Genomic DNA, 20700 nt, shown 5'->3' with positions numbered 1-20700 from the left:
TCCCTTTAACAAGAGATTCCAATTCCTTATTAAACCACGGTTCCCTCACACGACCCTTCCCTCCCTGCCTGACTGGTACATACTTATCAAGGACACTCAGTAGCTGCTCCTTGAACAAGCTCCACATATCATTTGTGTCCTTCTCTTGAAGCCTGTTTTTCCAATCCACACATCCTAAGTCATGCCTCACCACATTATAATTTCCCTGCCCCCAGCTATAACCCTTGCCCTGCAGTGCACACTTATCCCTCTCCATCACTAAAGTAAAAGTCACCGAGTTGTGATCACTGTCCCCAAAGTGCTCACCCACCTCCAATTCTAACACCTGGCCTGGTTCGTTACCTAGAACCAAATCCAGTATAGCCTCACCTCTTGCTGGCCTGTCTACATATTGTGTCAGGAAACCCTCCTGCACACATTGGACAAACACCAACCCATCTAACGACCTCGAGCTATAGCTTTCCCAGTCAATATCTGGGAAGTTAAAGTCCCCCATAACAACCACCCTGCTACTTTCACCCTTCTCCTGAATCATCCTCGCAATACTTTCCTCTACGTCTCTCGGACTATTAGGAGGCCTGTAGAAAACTCCTAACAGGGTGACCTCACCTTTCCTATTTCTAACCTCAGCCCAAACTACCTCAGATGGCAAGTCTTCCTCCATCGTCCTTTCCACCGCTGTAATACTATCCTTGACAAGCAATGCCACACCTCCCCCTCTTTTACCCCCAGCTCTGACCCTACTAAAACATTTAAACCCTGGAACCTGCAACAACCAATCCTGTCCCTGTTCTACCCACGTCTCTGTAATAGCCACAACATCGAAGTCCCAGGTACCAACCCATGCTGCAAGTTCACCTACCTTATTTCGTATACTTCTGGCATTGAAGTATACACACTTCAAGCCACCTTCCTGTTTACAGGCACCCTCCTTCGAGATCGATGCCATGTTCCTAACCTCCCTACACTCAAGGTCCTGTACCCTAAAGCTACAGTCCAGGTTCCCATGCCCCTGCAGAGTTAGTTTAAACCCCCAGAGAGAGCACTAGCAAACCTCCCCCCAAGGATACTGGTGCCCCTCAGGTTCAGGTGTAGACCATCCTGTTTATAGAGGTCCCACCTTCCCCAGAAAGAACCCCAGTTGTCCAGAAACCGGAATCCCTCCCTCCTGCACCATCCCTGTAGCCACGCATTTAATTGCTCTCTCTCCCTATTCCTCGACTCTCTATCACGTGGCACGGGTAACAAACCAGAGACAACAGCTCTGTTCGTTCTAGCTCTGAGCTTCCAACCTAGCTCCCTGAAAGCCTGCCTGACATCCTCACCCCTCTTCCTACCTATATCGTTGGTGCCAACGTGGACCACGACCTGGGGCTGCTCCCCCTCCCCTTTAAGGACCCGGAAAACACGATCAGAGACATCACGTACCCTTGCACCTGGGAGACAACATACCAAACGTGAGTCTCTCTCGCCCCCACAAAACCGCCTATCTGTGTCCCGAACTATCGAGTCCCTATCGAGACACTGACTCTCACTGGGGTAAAGTCCCACACACACTGACTCTCACTGGGGTACAGTCCCACACACACTGACTCTCACTGGGGTACAGTCCCACACACACTGACACTCACTGGGGACAGTCCCACACACACTGACTCTCACTGGGGTAAAGTCCCACACACACTGACTCTCACTGGGGTACAGTCCCACACACACTGACACTCATTGGGGTACAGCTGCCACACACACTGACTCTCACTGGGGTACAGTCCCACACACACTGACTCTCACTGGGGTACGGCTCCCACACACACTGACTCTCACCGGGGTAAAGTCCCACACACACTGACTCTCACTGGGATACAGCTCCCACACACACTGACTCTCACTGGGGTACACTCCCACACACACTGACTCTCACTGGGGTACACTCCCACACACACTGACTCTCACTGGGATACAGCTCCCACACACACTGACCCTCACTGGGGTACAGCTCCCACACACACTGACTCTCACTGGGGTACAGCTCCCACACACACTGACCCTCACTGGGGTACAGCTCCCACACACACACACACAGGGGTCAGTGCTGACGGAGCATCGCACCGTCGGAGGGTCAGTGCTGAGGGAGTGCCGCACTGTCGGAGGGTCAGTGCTGAGGGATTCTCACACTGTCGGAGGGTCAGTGCTGAGAGTGTGGGCACTGTCGGAGGGTCAGTGCTGAGGGATCGCCGCACTGTCGGAGGGTCAGTGCTGAGGGAGTGGGCACTGTCGGAGGGTCAGTGCTGAGGGAGTGGGCACTGTCGGAGGGTCAGTGCTGAGAGTGTGGGCACTGTCGGAGGATCAGTGCTGATGGATCGCCGCACTGTCGGAGGGTCAGTGCTGAGGGAGTGGGCACTGTCGGAGGGTCAGTGCTGAGGGAGTGGGCACTGTCGGAGGGACAATGCTGAGGGAGCGCCGCACTGTCGGAGGGTCAGTGCTGAGGGAGTGGGCACTGTCGGAGGGTCAGTGCTGAGGGAGTGGGCACTGTCGGAAAAACAGTGCTGAGGGAGTGGGCACTGTCGGTGGGTCAGTGCTGAGGGAGTGGACACTGTCGGTGGGTCAGTGCTGAGGGAGTGCCGCACTGTCGGAGGGTCAGTGCTGAGGGAGTGGGCACTGTCGGAGGAACAGTACTGAGGGAGTGCCGCACTGTCAGAGGGTCAGTGCTGAGGGAGTGGACACTGTCGGAGGGTCAGTGCTGAGGGGGTGAGCACTGTCGGAGGGTCAGTGCTGAGGGAGTGGGCACTGTCGGAGGGTCAGTGCTGAGGGAGTGCCGCACTGTCGGAGGGTCAGTGCTGAGGGAGTGCCGCACTGTCGGAGGGTCAGTGCTGAGGGAGTGGACACTGTCGGAGGGTCAGTGCTGAGGGGGTGAGCACTGTCGGAGGGTCAGTGCTGAGGGAGTGGGCACTGTCGGAGGGTCAGTGCTGAGGGAGTGCCGCACTGTCGGAGGGTCAGTGCTGAGGGAGTGCCGCACTGTCGGAGGGTCAGTGCTGAGGGAGCCCTGCACTGTTGGAGGGTCAGTGCTGAGGGGGTGGGCACTGTCGGAGGGTCAGTGCTGAGGGAGTGGACACTGTCGGAGGGTGAGTGCTGAGGGAGTGCCGCACTGTCGGAGGGTGAGTGCTGAGGGAGTGCCGCACTGTCGGAGGGTCAGTGCTGAGGGAGTGGACACTGTCGGAGGGTCAGTGCTGAGGGAGTGCCGCACTGTCGGAGGGTCAGTGCTGAGGGAGTGCCGCACTGTCGGAGGGTCAGTGCTGAGGGAGCCCTGCACTGTTGGAGGGTCAGTGCTGAGGGGGTGGGCACTGTCGGAGGGTCAGTGCTGAGGGAGTGGACACTGTCGGAGGGTCAGTGCTGAGGGAGTGCCGCACTGTCGGAGGGTCAGTGCTGAGGGAGTGGACACTGTCGGAGGGTCAGTGCTGAGGGAGTGCCGCACTGTCGGAGGGTCAGTGCTGAGGGAGTGGGTACTGTCGGAGGGTCAGTGCTGAGGGAGTGGACACTGTCGGAGGGTCAGTGCTGAGGGAGTGCCGCACTGTCGGAGGGTCAGTGCTGAGGGAGTGGACACTGTCGGAGGGTCAGTGCTGAGGGAGTGCTGCACTGTCGGAGGGTCAGTGCTGAGGGAATGCCGCACTGTCGGAGGGTCAGTGCTGAGGGAGTGGACACTGTCGGAGGGTCAGTGCTGAGGGAGTGCCGCACTGTCGGAGGGTCAGTACTGAGGGAGTGGACACTGTCGGAGGGTCAGTGCTGAGGGAGTGCCGCACTGTCGGAGGGTCAGTGCTGAGGGAGTGGGCACTGTCGGAGGGTCAGTGCTGAGGGAGTGCCGCACTGTCGGAGGGTCAGTGCTGAGGGAGTGGGCACTGTCGGAGGGTCAGTGCTGAGGGAGTGAGCACTGTCGGAGGGTCAGTACTGAGGGAGTGGGCACTGTCGAAGGAACAGTGCTGAGGGAGTGCCGCACTGTCGGAGGGTCAGTGCTGAGGGAGTGCTGCACTGTCGGAGGGTCAGTGCTGAGGGAGTGCTGCACTGTCAGAGGGTCAGTGCTGAGGGAGCGCTGCACTGTCCTTTGGAGAAGCTGTTAAACTCACTGTCTCTTTGATAGTTAGGTTCCCCAGAGGGTGGAAACAGGCCATTCTGCCCAAAAGTCCACACCGACCCTCGAACAGTAACCCATCCCGGCCCATTCCACTATCACTCTACATTTACCCCCTGACTAATGCCCGTAACCTGCATATCCCTGAACACTATGAGCTATTTCCCATGGCCAACCCACCCTGAGCTGCACATCTTTGGATTATGGGAGGAAACCCACGCAGACACAGGGAGAACGTGCAATCTCCACACAGTCAGTCGCCTGAGTCGGGAATTGAACCCGGGTCCCTGGCGCTGTGAGGCAGCAGCGCTAACCACTGAGCCACCGTGCCACCTCAAACAGTTCACAAGCGCTTCAGCCCATCAAACTCATGTTGCTGATCTGGTCAAACTCTTTTGTCTGTATTCTCTGTCTACCCCTATATCTGTCAGTGTCTCTGAAAAGTTGCTACTGTATCTGTGTCCACCACTTCCTCTGGTAACACATTCCAGGCCCTTACCACCCTCTATGCCAAAAGCTTACCTTGCCCCGCATCTGCTTAAACATCCCCCCCTTCTACCTTCAGCCTATGTTCCCTGGTCATTGACATTTCTACCCTGGGAAAAAAGACTCCAACCATCCATTCTCTCTCTCTCTCTCTCTCTGTGCCCCTCATGATTTTGTAAACACTGACCAGGTCCCCCTCCATGCTGAGACGTTCAAGTGAAAACACACTCATTTTGCCCAATCTCTCCTTAGAGCTGGTGCCCCTCCATACCAGGTTAACCAGCCCTCTCCACATCCTCCTGGTGATCCCAGAACTTTACACAATATTCCAAACATTGGGAGTCAGTCATAAGTCATTAGCGAGAAAGCCCTTTGGGATAACTGAGAGGAACACATTCCTGCAGATGCTGGAAGCTGGGATTGAGAAGAGCAAATGCTGGAGATCCCAGCAGGTCAGGCAGCGTCCACAGGCAGGGAGAGCAAACGAACACTTCCAGTCGAAATGACTCTCTATCGGCGCTGATGTGGTGTGGAGGGGGCAGCGTTCAGGCGATAGTTTGGGGAGGGTGCTGGGGAGTGTGTGTGGGGGGGGGGTGCTGAAAGAGAGCGGATGTTGAAAGTTCAGGCAAAGTGATGGGAATGTGAGAATGGCAGAACGATGGTGGGTCTAACTGCTGGACTGGGAAGGAGAGGAAGTGGGATGGGGTGAGGGGAGGACACGGTAACAAGGTAAAAAAAGGAGGAGAGGAGAGATTAGATTCCAATCCCTACAAGTGTGGAAACAGGCCCTTCAGCCCAACCCGACCCTCCACAGAGTAGCCCACCCAGACCCATTTCGCTGACTAATGCACCGAACACTATGGGGCGATTCCCCATGGCCAATTCACCCTAACCTGCTCATCTCTGGACTGAGGGAGGAAACCCACACAGACACGGGGAGAATGTGCAAACTCCACACAGACAGTCGCCCGAGGCTGGAATCGAACCTGGGACTGTGAGGCAGCAGTGCTAACCCACTGAGCCACAAGTGGTTCACCGTTTAAAGGTGTTGAACCTAACACTGAGCCCAAGGGGCTGCAGTAGTGTGTGGTGTGAAGAGGAGATGTTGCTGCTGTAGTTTGGCGCTGTGGTTCACTGGAACACTGCACCACACCGAGAACAGACACCGAGGGTGGGAGACAGCAAGATCCCTCCTTCTTTAGTAACTCTTGCTCACCCTCTAGAGTAACGAGGGTCACATTGCAGCCTCCTGGACAAGGCCTGGAGGTCAGACCTTTCCCTGGCTCCTGTCAGTGATGAGTCGGTCCATCAGGACCAGAGCCAATATGTGAAATCTAACTGTTCTCTACACCCTCCATTCTGGTTCATCTCTCTCTTAGAATCTTTCTTCCCCAGTGAGATATAGTTTTGCTGGGAATCATAACCTTCCTCCTTAAATAACTATCACTGTTTATTTATTGCCTTTCCTGCTAATCTATCCAACCCACCCTCCCATCCTGGCACTTTCCCCTGCCACCGCAGGAACTGTAAAACCTGTGCCCACACCTCCTCCCTCACCTCTATCCAAGGCCCTAAAGGAGACTTCCACATCCATCAAAGTTTTACCTGCACATCCACTAATATCATTTATTGTATCCGTTGCTCCCGATGCAGTCTCCTCTACATTGGGGAGACTGGGCGCCTCCTAGCAGAGTGCTTTAGGGAACATCTCTGGGATACCCGCACCAATCAACCACACCGCCCCGTGGCCCAACATTTCAACTCCCCCTCCCACTCTGCCGAGGACATGGAGGTCCTGGGCCTCCTTCACCGCCGCTCCCTCACTACCAGACGCCTGGAGGAAGAACGCCTCATCTTCCGCCTCGGAACACTTCAACCCCAGGGCATCAATGTGGACTTCAACAGTTTCCTCATTTCCCCTTCCCCCACCTCACCCTAGTTCCAAACTTCCAGCTCAGCACTGTCCCATGACTTGTCCGGACTTGTGCTAGCTGCCTAGCTCCTTTTCCACCTATCCACTCCACCCTCTCCTCCCTGACCTATCACCTCCATCCCCTCCCCCACTCACCCATTGTACTCTATGATACTTTCCCCCCACCCCACCCTCCTCTAGTTTATCTCTCCACCCTTCAGGCTCTCTGCCTTTATTTCTGATGAAGGGCTTTTGCCCGAAACGTCGATTTTCCTGCTCCTTGGATGCTGCCTGAACTGCTGTGCTCTTCCAGCACCACTAATCCAGAATCTATCCACCCAGTCCAGCCCACTTTAGCTAACTCCATTTTATTCTCGGTGTGTTATAATCCCCTTTATTTAAGTTAAATGCAATTGTTTGTCACCCAGATTTCTCAAACTGAATATTGGATTCCATCAGGTTATGATCACTAATTTCTCGTAGATATTTCCACTCCCAGGTCATAAAAGTAGGAAAGAACTTAGTTAAGGAATTAGAAAGCGGTCATGAAGAATCATGAGCAAACAGGATTAAGGAGAATTCCAAGGATTTTTATACAGATAAAGAAAGCCAGATTGTAGCCAGGGAAAGGGTTGGCCCAGAGCTGAAAATGTGTTGCTGGAAAAGCGCAGCAGGTCAGGCAGCATCCAAGGAGCAGGAGAATCGACGTTTCGGGCATGAGCCATTCCTCAGGGCTCTCCTGCTCCTTGGATGCTGCCTGACCTGCTGCGCTTTTCCAGCAACACATTTTTCAGCTCTGATCTCCAGCATCTGCAGTCCTCACTCTCTCCTAAAGGGTTGCCCCCACCGCCTCAAGGATAAAGGAGGGAGTCTGTGTGTGGGGCCAGGAGAGGTGGGTGAGCCCTTAAACCAATACTTGGTGTCGGCATTCACCAGCGAGATGGAATTGGTGGAGGATAATCTCAGGGATTGAGTTTCTATACCATGTTGCTATTAAAAAGGAAGGGGTTTTGTGTGTCTTAAAAAAGTATTAAGGCAGATAAATCCCCGGGATCCCTAATGGGAATCGATCCCAGAGCAGCGAGGAAGGCAACACAACAACAGCAGCATTCAAGAAGCACCTGAAATGAAGAAGTATCTTTGTATTCTCTTTGGCCCCAGGTGGGGTCCCAGAGGGCGGGACAATACCCGGTGTTGTCCCAATGTTTAGGAAGGGATAATCCAGGAAATTACAGGCCTGAGAGCCTGACGTCAGTGACAGGGAATTTATTGGAAAAGATTCTCAGAGGCAAGATCTATATTCATTTACAAGCAATGGACTTATTAGCAGTAAACAGCACAGTTTTGGGCTGGAGAGATCGTTCCTCACTAATGTTTTTTGAGGAGGTGACAAAGATGATCGATAAGGGGAAAGTGGTTAACGTTGTCTACATGGGTTTGAGTAAAACCTCAGACAAGGGCCCCCAGAGCAGACTGGGACAAAAGTTGAAACCACGTGGCGTTAGAGGTGAGCTGACAAGATGGGTACAGAACTGGCTTAGGTCATAGCAGACAGAAGGTAGCGTTAGAAGGAGGCTTTTCGGAACAGAGGGCTGTGCCTAGTGGTGTTCCACCGGGATCAGCGCTGGGAACTCTGCTGTTCGCGATCGACAGAAATGGTTTGGAGGAAACGTAGCTGGTCTGATTCGTGAGTTTGTGGATGATCGAAAGATTGGTGGAGTTGTGGATCATGAGGAGGACTGTCAGAGGATTTAGCAGGATATAGATCAGTTGGAGGCATGGACAGAAAAATGGCAGATGGGAGTTTAATCCTAACAAATGTGGGGGCATTTTGGAAGGTCAAGTACAGGTGGAAATGATACCGTGAATGGCAGGACCCTGGGGAGGGATCTGGGTGTACAGGCCCACAGATCATTGGAGGTGGCCGTGCAGCGAGATAAGGCAGTAACAAAGACCAATGACATGCTGACCTGCACTGGAAGGGGCACTGAGAATCAGGATAGGCAAGTTAGGCTGCAGCTTTACAGAACTTTAGTTAGGCCACACTTGGAATACTGCGGACATTTCTGCTCACCACACTCCCAGAAGGACGTGGATGTTTTGGAGAGGGTCCAGTAAAGGTTTACCAGGATGTTGCCTGGTATTGGCTGGGGCGTAGTGGGGAGAGGAGGGGTTTAGCCATGAAAAGGCTGGGTAGACTGGGTTTATTTTCACTGGAACGCAGGAGGTTAAGGGGTGGCCTGATGGAGGTTTATAAGATTGTGAATGGCATAGATAGGGTGGAATGTCTGAGGCCTTTTCCCCAGGGTGGAGGGGTAGTTACTAGGGGGACAGGTTCAAGGGGCTGGGGGAGGGGGACTTTGAAAGAGATGTGTGAGGCAGGATTTTCCTATAAAGGGTGGTGTGTGCCTGGAACACACTGTCAGAGGAGGGGGTGGAGATACAATAGCAGCACTCAGGAGGCACTGAGACCGATCCATGGATAGGAAGGGAATAGAGGGATACGGATCCTGTAAGTGAAGGACAGAATGTGTCAGCACAGGCTTGGAGGGCTGAAAAGCCTGTTCCTGTGCTGTATTGTTCTTTGTTATAGAGTCACAGAGATGTACAGCACAGAAACAGACCCTTCGGTCCAACCCGTCCATGCTGACCAGATATTCCAATCCAATCTAGTCCCACTTGCCAGCACCCGGCCCATATCCCTCCAAACCCTTCCTATTCATATACCCATCCAAATGCCTCTTAAATGTTGCAATTGTATCAGCCTCCACTACATCCTCTGGCAGCTCATTCCATACACGTACCACCCTCTGTGTGAAAATGTTGCCCCTTAGGTCTCTTTTATATCTTTCCCCTCTCACCCTAAACCTATGCCCTCTAGTTCTGGATTCCCTGACTCCAGGGAAAAGACTTTGCCTATTTACCCTATCCATGGCCCTCATAATTTTATAAACCTCTATGTGGTCACCCCTCAGCCTCCGACGCTCCAGGGAAAACAGCCCCAGCCTGTTCAACCTCTCCCTGTAGCTCAGATCCTCCAACCCTGGCAACATCCTTGTAAATCTTTTCTGAACCCTTTCAAGTTTCAAAGCATCTTTCCGATAGGAAGGAGACCAGAATTGCACGTAATATTCCAACAGTGACCTAACCAATGTCCTGTACAGCCGCAACATGACCTCCCAACTCCTGTACTCAGTACTCTGACCAATAAAGGAAAGCATTTATTTATTAAAGTATTAATTTATTTATTGAATCTTTATTTCCCCATTACCATATCCAGGATAGCCTGCTCCCTGGTTGGCTCCATATTATTCTGGGAATCTATTTTCTGAATTTGTTATTGTAACTACAACTTGATTGGCTCAATTGACATGAAGATTAGAGTCATCCATAATTATTAGTGTTTTTATTTAACTTGCTCGTATAATTTGTTGATGTATAGACTTTCCTATGGCATGGTTACTGTTTAGGAGTCTACATCCTTTTCCTACCAGTGCCTAAAACCCCATGCTCCACTCAAATAGACTGCGCACCATTCAAACTGAGATAATTTTAAACAACTTGTCATTTCATCTCTCAGAAACAGTGCCTTCCCATTCCTCCTGTCTTTCCAAACGATCAAATAGCCCTGGATGTTAGATTCCGAATTCGGATCTCATTACGACCATGATGGCTATGAGACCATATCTGTTTCCCTCGATTTGTGCTATCAGTCCTTATTCTGAGTTCTTTGTGCATTAAGATACAAGGCTCCGATAATCCTAACCTCTCCCTGAACTGCAGCCCTATTTACCTCCTTCCTCGTGAATACTGTGGCCACGAACATTGCATTTCCTATTCCTGCTGTTATTGCTCGCTTTGTTTCTCTTTCCTCTCTGCTTCGGGTGACAAATTCTCGGTCACCTTTCACCGAATTCTAGGTTCAACCTGCCCCAAGCAAGTGCAGACACCGGCCCCAGTCTGGCCTAGGTATAATTTTGTGCTGGTCCCCAGACTCGATGTTTGTGTTGCAGTCCGTGATACAATCTTAAAGTATTCCGATAGATTGGTCAAATGTGATTTCACAAAACCATCCTGATTCGTCCCAATTGCCTGGAACTTATCAGAATGCCCCACTATACCTCCTTATGATAATCTCCTAACTTTCTCCCTCCGAGAGATGTTGAGCTAACTTTGTGAATTGTAGACTCACTCAGATTTACAAGGTTTTGTGTTATATTTACAGAGCGTGGTGTGACTCTCCGACTGGGAGATTAACAGGATGCCCCGATCCTTCCTCGTGAGGTGTAAGCGCGTCAGTAGTTATCAGGAGCAGCTCTATAGCGATGGAGAGAGTGTCCCAGGACGATGTGGAACAGCGCATAGTGCAGGTAAGCAACTTGTGTTCAGATTTGCTCATTCCTGTCCCCCCTCTTCCCCCCCTCCTTCAGCACAGGGAGGTGTGAGAGTCCGGTGAAGATTGTCGTGTGTCTAGTCTCTGCTCTCCAGCTCGTGCTATCCAGGAATGTGAAATAATTGTGGATATTTCCTGCTGTCACCATGGATAGCTCACTTCAGACGCAGGTTATCCACAGTAAGGGGTATGTACGGTAAGGGGTATGTATGGTGAGGGGTATCCACAGTGAGGCGTATCCATGGTGACATGTATCCACAGTGATGTGTATCCACGGTGACATGTATCCACGGTGACATGTATCCACAGTGATGTGTATCCACAGTGATGTGTATCCATGGTGACATGTATCCACAGTGATGTGTATCCACGGTGACATGTATCCACAGTGACATGTATCCACAGTGATGTGTATCCACAGTGATGTGTATCCACAGTGACGTGTATCCACGGTGACATGTATCCACGGTGACATGTATCCACAGTGACGTGTATCCACAGTGATGTGTATCCACAGTGATGTGTATCCACGGTGACATGTATCCACGGTGACATGTATCCACGGTGACATGTATCCACGGTGACGTGTATCCACAGTGACGTGTATCCACGGTGACGTGTATCCACGGTGACATGTATCCACGGTGACGTGTATCCACGGTGACATGTATCCACGGTGACATGTATCCACGGTGATGTGGATCCATGGTGAGGGGCCAAAAGATCGGTCCACGGGGCAAAATGAGTGTACAGGAGTAAAATTGCAGCAATATGAAAACTGAGTGTAAAAGCTTCTCTAAATCTGTGGACAAAAAGATCATTAAAAATAAATTCTAACAATCAGAAGTTGAGGAAATGATAAGGGAACACGGAAATGGCAAAAGAATTGAGCACAGGTTTTGGTTCTGTCTTCACGAAAGTCGGAATAAATTACCTGCCAAACGGCTGATGGATGAAGGGCCTAATGAGAGGGTGGGTTTGATGGAGATCGGTATTCGTAAGGAAATGGTGGAAGGGATCAATGGGGCTGAAGGCTGTCGCATTACCACAGCCTGATAACATCTATCCCTCGGCACGCATGGAAACGGACATCGAAAGGTTGGATAAATCAGTGTGGTCTTCCAGAATTTACTGGGCTCTGCAGCAGTTCAGTGTGGGATTAGAGAGTGGCAAATGGCACTGCGCTGTTTAAATAGGGAGGGAGAGAGAACACTATCAGGCATTACAGGATAATGTCAATGGTTGGGAAATGCTGGCGTGTATTTGGAGAGACATAACAGAATGTTTGGTAAGTATTAACAGGATTAGATAAATGCAGCACGAGTTGATGAAAGACAAATCATGCTTAATAAATCTACTAGAGTTATTTTGAGGTTGTAACTAGGAGTACCTTTGGCCAGGTACATTTGGAATTCCAGAAGACTTTTAATCAGATCCTACATAAGAGGCCAGTGGGCAAATTAACCTTCCATGGGAGACGGTGTCAAGTATTGGCACTGATTGGGTGGCAGACTGGAGACAGAGCGTGAGAACAAACAAGGCTCTCTGTGAAGGGCTGGCAATAGCTAATAGGGTACTGGGGGGGAGTGAGGGCTGCAGATGTCAGAGATCAGAGGGGAGAGTGTGGGGCTGGAAACGCACAGCAGGTCAGACAGCATCCGAGGAGCAGGAGAGTCAACGTTTCGGGTATAAGCCCTTCATCGATTCTCCTGTCCTCGGATGCTGCCTGACCTGCTGTGCTTTTCCAGCAACACAGCCTTAGATGCCAGGATGGTACTGCAGGCTACTGCTTGGGCCCCAGGTATTCACGACATTTCTGTATAACCTGGATGGATGGTCCAATTGCAATATTTCCAAATTCGTTGACGACACAAAATTAGGAAGGATTGTGAGTTGTGAGGAGGATGCAAAGGAGGCTTCAAGGTAGGCTTAGACGACATTGGATGTGTGGACAGACACGTGGCAGATGCAGGATAACATGGCCTTAGGTGAAGTGATATACTAGGTGTGAGAAACAGGAAGGAAGAGTCTTGGTTAATTGCTGACACAAAGGATTGTGGGTATCTTTGCGCGACAGTCAATGGAGGTAGGTAGGCCATGGAAAGGATAAGGCCAAAGTTATGTGGGCCTTACGACAAGGGGATTTGAGTTCAGAAGTAACGTGTTTTATGCAGTTATACAGGGCTTTGGTGAGACTGGCCCTGGAGTATTATGTATTGTCTTGGTCCTCCCTGACTTCAGAAAGGATAATGTGTTGCTGGAAAAGCGCAGCAGGTCAGGCAGCATCCAAGGAGCAGGAGATTCGACGTTTCGGGCATAAGCTCTTCTTCAGGAATCCTGAAGATTCCTGAAGAAGGGTTTATGCCCGAAACGTCGATTCTCCTGTTCCTTGGATGCTGCCTGACCTGCTGCGCTTTTCCAGCAACACATTTTCAGCTCTGATCTCCAGCATCTGCAGACCTCACTTTCTCCCTCAGAAAGGATATCCTTGCCAAACAGGACGTGGAGGGGAAGTTTCACTCGGCTAACACTAGGGATGGCAGGTCTGTCTCATGGGGAGAGATTGGTTCAGCTGGGTCTGTATTGGCTCAAATGGAGAACAATGAGAGGGGATCTGATTGAAACATCAACCTTTCTAAATGGGCTGGACAGACTAGATACGGGGAGGACACTCTCCCTGACTGCAGACGCAAGGGGACGCAGTCACAAGATAGTGAGTAGGCCATTTCCCACTGAAGCGAGGAAAGCATATTTCACTCAAAGATTAGTTAACCTGTAGAATTCGCCACCACAAAAGCCAAAGACCCTGAATATATTTGAGACAGCTACATTTTTCAATGTTAAAGGCATCAAAGGGTATGGCATTGAGGTAGGGGATCAACCGTGATCATACTGAGTGTGGGATAGGCTTGGAAGGCCGAACGGCCTATTCTTCCTTCCTGGTTTCTCGCTTCCTGCCCACAGGGTAGGCCACCATTACCTGCCTGCCCTGCTCAGGACCAACTCCAAACTCTACCCCCTTTTGTGGAGCCAAGCCAGCACTCAGATATCGTGCAGCTCAATGTGGCTGCACCTTGACACGTCGTCTACAGAAGGAGATATTCCCTCACCACCCACCCCTCCAAGTCAGCATGAGGAATGAGCAGTGACTGACCCTGTGGTTGACCCATGTCCTGAAGACCCATCGAAGTACTGCTCTCCACCCGGACCCAGGACACACGGGGTCACAAATCTGGCCTGGTTCCCTCGTTGCCCAGTTTTGCTGTCACACTGTCTGCTGTGCTAACACTCATTGCCCACCACCCCATCTCCAACCTCCTTGACTCTGCCTCTCTCCTTCTTTGTCTTCAGGGCGAGCTGACAAACAGAAGCCTGTGCCCCAAGGAACGTCAGAATCCTTGATCAAATGTCTGGATCCCGCCCGGATTGTCAATCCCATTGAGAAGGACAGCCTGGGGCAAGGGTCAGAGTTTGGCTGTTGGAGGACACCTCAGATAAACAATGGATCAATCAATGGGCGAGAGATCTTCACAAATCCTCATGGTCCAGAGACAGGGAAGTGCGAGAGCCCAGTGCAGAACATCTGGGCATCTGTCTCTTCATCTGGTAGGTTTTTATAAACTTCAGAGCTTCCTGTAGTTTGTGCCCTTGGTTCATTCAAACTCCTTCTCCAAAGCAGTAGCCACCAGTGGGAAGCTCCATAAACCTAGTAGCAGCAGTTGGCCATTCAGCCCATCAGCCCCACCATTCCATGAGGTCATCATGGATCTGAAAACCCCCAACTCCACCTCCCTCCCCTTACTCCAAAGCCCTTCACTCCCTGACAGTTCAAAAACCCGTCTACCTCAGCCTTGAATATCCTGTGACCAGCCCAATTACACAGCTTCACTAGCCTCTGGGAGCACAATGTCTCTGTCCTAACTCAGGCCCTGCCTCTTCTCAACCCTCCCACAAAGGGTCTTCACATCGATCCTGTCAAATCCCCTACAAATCTGAAAGGTGTCAATAAGGTCACCTCTCATCTTCCATGGCTGGAGTTCCAAGCTCCCCCCAAACCTGTCCTCCCAAAACAATCCCTCCATGCTCAGCATCAACCATGACCCTTCTCCAGGGAGTCTCCAATGCTGCAAATTCCAGAGCCTAAAATTGTTCACAGTCTTCCAACTGTCTGACTAGGTCTTGGTACAGTTTTGGTGAGACCTCCCTATTTTTAAACCCTACTCCCTTTGAAATAAAGGCAAACATTCCTTTTGTCTTTTCTGTTTTGGGTTGAAATTGGATGGTCAATATTTGTGATGTATTCAATGGCTCTCCCAAATCCCTCAGCGCTGAAACTTTCTGAAGTCTTTCTGCCTTGCAATAACATCCTTGCTGTCAATCTCACATCTACCCACATTATGTTCCATGTGTTCACCCTGTCTCCATCCAACTGCAGACTCTTTGTGTCATTGTCACTGCTCACCAACTGCAAACGTGGCTACAGTATATTCACGTTCCTCAGTAAAATCATTACTGTATCTTGGAAGTAACTGTAGCCCCAGTCCCTGACCCCTGGGGCACCTCCACGCGGTGCTGGATGAAAATGCCCCCTAACCCCCACTCTCTGTCTCCCATTAGTTAGCCAATCGTCTATCTGTCTTGTAATTTCACCAAAATTGTTGGAGTGCCAGACAGTGTCAACGGATCCAGGAGGACATCAAGAGATGGTAGATTTACACAGAGAAATGGCAAATGGACAAACGTCAGGTGATGAAAGATCAAATTCAGGTGCAGATTATACAACGAATGGTAAATCCTCTCAGAGCATCATCAGGCAGAGAGAGCTGGGCATGGGCAGTGAGGAATGCCGACTCCTCACAGGCAACTCCTTCACTTGTGATGGGAGCGGAATAATAAAGGAGGTGACTATCTTGCTGGGATTATTGTTCCGGCCTCCCAACAGTCAGAGGGAGATGAAAGAACAAATATGTAGGCAATATATAGAAGGGGTAATAGGTGGAGAAGATTTCAGCTTTGCTAACAGTTCCTGGGATCACCCTTATCAGGGTGGAATCGTTAAAGTGTTGAGTCTTCTGTGCCAGTGTGTAGATTTCAACATCATTAGGGGCAGGATCTGGCAAACCTAGACCACTTGCAAATTAGGGAGGTGGGAGCTTTTTCAAAATAGCGCTGTGCGAGCTCGGAGCCAGTGTGTCCCCTTGGCGAGACTGAGCCCAGGGAACCCTGGTATGTCAAGAGTTTAGTCAGCAAAAGGAAGGAAGCAGAGATCAGGTACAGCACGTTATAAACAGAGGAGGGCCCTCAGATATATAGACAGTGCAGGGGCTTGCTGTTAAAGGAAATCAGGGAGGCATAAGGACCTCAAAATATACGGTATTAAGAAAACGCCAAGGCTTTTTATAAGTACATTAACAGGAGGAGGATTCGCAGGGCAAGGGTGGGACCCTGTGAGGGACCCAGGGGAGGTAACCTGTACGCGGAGCCAGTGGTGCGATCTTAAACAAACACTTCCCACCTTTATTCACAAAGGAGAAGGAGACTGGAGCCGGGGATTCCAGGTGGGATGGCGAGGTTCGAGAATGTGTTGAGATTAATAAAGAGGGTGTATTAGCTGGTTCAGCAGGCAGGAAGGTGTGTAAATCCCCAGGGCCTGACGAGCGATATAGCCGGGTGGACTGGATGTGAAGGGGGAGATTTCTGAGAACCTGACAGGGATATTTCCGACTTCAGTGGCCACAGACGGTCACCAGACGACAGGGAGGTAGCTAATGTGGCTCCATTGTACAAGTCAGGCAGCAGGGATAGGCCAGGGAATGACAGAGCAGGTAGTCTGGTGGCAGTGGGAGGGACATTATTGGAAACAATACTGAGAGATGGGATTATTCAACACTTGGAAAAGCAGGGATTGATCAAAGATAGTCAGCATAGAATGCCTACAGTGTGGAAACAGGCCCTTCAGCCCAACAAGTCCACACTGAGTATCCCATCCCAACCCATTCCCTATTCCCCCTGACTGATACCCTTATCCTGCACATCCCTGAACAATTAGCATGGCCAATTCACCTAACCTCCACATCTTCAGACTGTGGGAGGGAACCCACACAGACACGGGGAGAATGTACACACTCCACACAGACACTCGCCCGAGGGTGGAATCGAACCTGGGTCCCAAGCACCGAGAGGCAGCAGTGCTAACCACTGAGCCACTGTGCCGCACTGTGTTATAGGGAGATCCTGTCTGATTAATTGAATTGATGTGGAAGAGCCGGTGTTACACTGGGGTGGGCAAAGTTACAAATCCCACACCACCAGGTTAGAGTCCGACAGGTTTATTTGGAAGCACTAGCTTTCGGAGCGACGCTCCTTCATCAGGTAGTTGTGGGGCAGGATCACGGGACACAGCATCATAGTGTTGTACACTGACGTGACATATTGAACAAACCTAGATTAATGTTATCTCTAAAAGGATGGCAATGCAAGTTTCAGTTCATTAATAAGTAAATCCCAGAATGTCTTCCCAATCACATTTCTGAGCTGAGATGTCACCTTTTATTTTATAAAACCTTTAGCTATCTCTAAAATTTGACATGGAACCTGCAACTCATTCCAAAAGGTGAAAGACTTAACAGCAACCTACGTTTGTTCAATACATCACATCAGTGGATGGCCCTGTGACGTTTGCTCTAAATTCTGTGTCCCGTGATCCTGCTCCCCCTGATGAAGGAGCGTCGCTCCGAAAGCTAGTGCTTCCAAATAAACCTGATGGACTCTAACCTGGTGGTGTGGGATCTTTGACCTAATTGCATTGAGTTAGGCCTTTGACAAGCCTCCCACATGGAAGGCTGATCCACAAGGTGAGAGCCCAGGGGATCCAAGACAAGTCAGCAAACTGCGTCCGACATTGGCTGGTAAACAGGAGATAGAGGGTGATGGTGGTGGGGTGTTATTGGGATTGGAAGCCATTGGTGTACCACAGGGATGGGCACTGGGACCCTGCCTGTTTGTTACTTACATTAATGGCTTGCACGTAGCAAGTATAATTAGTAAAATGACAATAAAATGGGGGGTGTTATTTAAGATTAGATTACTTACAGTGTGGAAACAGGCCCCTACGGTCCAACAAGTCCACACCGACCCACCGAAGCGCAACCCACCCATACCCCTAACCTAACACTACGGGCAATTTCCCATGGCCAATTCACCTGACCCGCACATCTTTGGACTGTGGGAGGAAACCGGAGCACCTGGAGGAAACCCACGCAGACACGGGGAGAACGTGCAAACTCCACACAGTCAGTCGCCTGAGGCGGGAATTGAACCCGGGTCTCTGGCGCTGTGAGGCAGCAGTGCTAACCACTGTGCCACCGTGCCGCCCGAGGTATGACTATAGTTATCTACAGTTTTCAAGTTCCAGTCTGACATTGTCCAGCTGGATAACAGGGTAGAGCAATGGACGATGGAACCTAATCCTGATCGGTGCAAGGTGATGCACTTTGGGGAGGTCTAATAAGGACAGGATGTCCACAATGAATGGTAGGGAGTACTGAGGAACAAGGGGAAAGGGGTTTACTGAAGGTGTAGAGAACAGTGGACAGGCTGCTGTCAAGGACATGTGACCTTCATTACCCAGGGTGTGACATTTAACAGCAAGGAAGTCTTGGTTCAACTCTATAAAACATTGGGTTGACTCTGAATGAAACGCTGTGTGCAGTTCTGGTCTCCACACTGTGTGATTGCATTGGTGAGGGAGTCCGGGAGACTCACCGGAATGTTCTAATGGGTGGAAAGGCTCAGATATGAGGAGGCTGTATCGGTTTTCCGTGGGACAGAGGGGGGCTGGGGATGGGTGATCTGATTGAGGTATACTACATTGTGAATCATAGACAGAGCAGACCATGACAATCCCATTCCCAAGGGAGGTATGTCCAAGCCCAGAGGGTGAACGTCGAAGGTGAGGAGTAAATAGTTTCGAGGGGATCTGAGAGAGGATGGTGGAGGCAGCTATTCTGGTGACATTGAAGAAACAGCTGATGGGCACAGGAGGCTGTGGGCTGAGAGCAGGGAAATAGGGTGGGTCTAGTTTGGTGATCAGCCTGTTGGTTAGCTTTGTGCCTCTGGGCAATTACTTCAGAACTGGACTCACTCACTCACTGAGCCCAACAATAAACAGTGGTCATCAGCCCTGGGATTAATGCTTTGTTAGTGACAGGCTGTCAGTGACCTCAAACTCAGCGTTGGATAGAGTTGTGATTGAGTGGAATTTTATTAGCGTGGAAACAGGCCCTTCGGCCCGACCAGTCCACACTGAACCTGTGAAGAGTAACCCACCCAGACCCATTCCCCTATATTCCCCCCTGGCTATTGCACCTAGCCTACACATCCGTGTACACTACGGGCAATTTCCCCTGGCCAATCCGTACCAACCTGCACGTCTTTGGACTGTGGGAGGAAACCGGAGCACCCGGAGGAAACCCACGCAGACACTGGGAGAATGTGCAAACTCCACACAGTCAGTCGCCCGAGGGTGGGATCGAACCTGGCGCTGTGAGGCAGCAGTGCTAACCACTGAGCCACTGTACCAGCCAGTCCCTTCCAGTTACATTCTCCACCAATACAGAGGGTCCGGGTCAATGAGGAACAGAATCTCCCTGAGTTACTGTGGGCTTTGTGACTGAATCATCTGTCAGAATTCCCTGGGGGAGGTGCCGGAAGACTGGAGAACTGCAAATGGTCTTGTTCAAGGAAGGTGGTTAGATTAATCACCACAGTTACAGAGCAATCACTTTATGTTCAGGGGGTGGAAAAGCTCCAGACCTAAAAGCAGTGAGGAGGGAACCTCTAGAAGCAATCATCCGGGATCGAATTAATAATCCCAAGGCAAAAGGTAGAGTCAACATAGATTTCTAAAGGGTCAAAACAATGACTGCAGATGCTGGAAACCAGATTCTGGATTGGTGGTGCTGGAAAAGCACAGCAGTTCAGGCAGCATCCGAGGAGCAGGAAAATCCATGTTTCAGGCAAAAGCCCTTCATCAGAAATGCTGCATGTTCCTGCTCCTCGGATGCTGCCTGAACTGCTGTGCTTTTCCAGCACCACTGATCCAGAACCTGGTTTCCAGCATCACTAATCCAGAAAATGGATTTCTAAGGAGGAGTCTTCTTCAACCAGTTGGCTGAAGCGTTTTGAAGTTGATAGAAAGGGACCATGAGGGTATTGCTAATGATGGAGATTTCCAAGAGGCATTCAACAGAACAGACTTGTCAGGAAGGTTATTGGCTAGGGCACAAGATGGACTGTAGCAACTGTACATCCTGGGCTGAGTGATAGGAAAGTAATAGCCAATAGATACAGTATGACCGAGTGCAGAATTCCCCAGGCACTGGGACTCTTCCTTCATCCGATAGACTAATGATTAGGATCTTAGGATCTGTGTTCTGTGTTCTGTGCTCTGTGCTCTGTGCTCTGTGTTGTATGTTCTGTGTTCTGTGTTCTGTGTTCTATGTTCTGTGTTCTATGTTCTGCGCTCTGCATTCTGCGTTCTGCGTTCTGCGCTCTGCGCTCTGCGTTCTGCGTTCTGCGTTCTGCGTTCTGTGTTCTGTGTTCGGTGCTCTGTGTTCTGTGCTCTGCGCTCTGTGTTCTGTGTTCTGTGCTCTGTGTTCTGTGCTCTGTGTTCTGTGCTCTGTGCTCTGTGCTCTGTGCTCTGTGTTATATGTTCTGTGTTCTGTGTTCTGTGTTCTGTGTTCTATGTTCTATGTTCTGTGCTCTGTGCTCTGTGTTCTGTGTTCT

At 50.6% G+C, this 20700-nt stretch overlaps 1 protein-coding gene across 2 annotated transcripts in view; it reads left to right on the top strand.

The window, feature by feature from the left end:
• Positions 1-20700, top strand: part of LOC132836041 (zinc finger protein Gfi-1-like) — an 88714-nt gene that overhangs the window by 6268 nt on the left and 61746 nt on the right. Inside the window, exons 2-3 of one of the 2 annotated variants that reach the window (XM_060855273.1) lie at positions 10747-10891; positions 14266-14520. In XM_060855273.1, coding sequence (XP_060711256.1) covers positions 10783-10891; positions 14266-14520 — 364 coding nt within the window. In that variant the 5' untranslated portion in view covers positions 10747-10782. The remainder of the gene's footprint in view (positions 1-10746; positions 10892-14265; positions 14521-20700) is intronic. The other variant, XM_060855274.1, reaches the window with a different exon arrangement.

Source organism: Hemiscyllium ocellatum, chromosome 45 (assembly GCF_020745735.1).
Source record: "Hemiscyllium ocellatum isolate sHemOce1 chromosome 45, sHemOce1.pat.X.cur, whole genome shotgun sequence".
NCBI lineage: Eukaryota > Metazoa > Chordata > Chondrichthyes > Orectolobiformes > Hemiscylliidae > Hemiscyllium > Hemiscyllium ocellatum.
The sequence above is the reverse complement of the archived record's forward strand: the minus strand, read 5'-3'. Positions and strand labels throughout refer to the sequence as shown.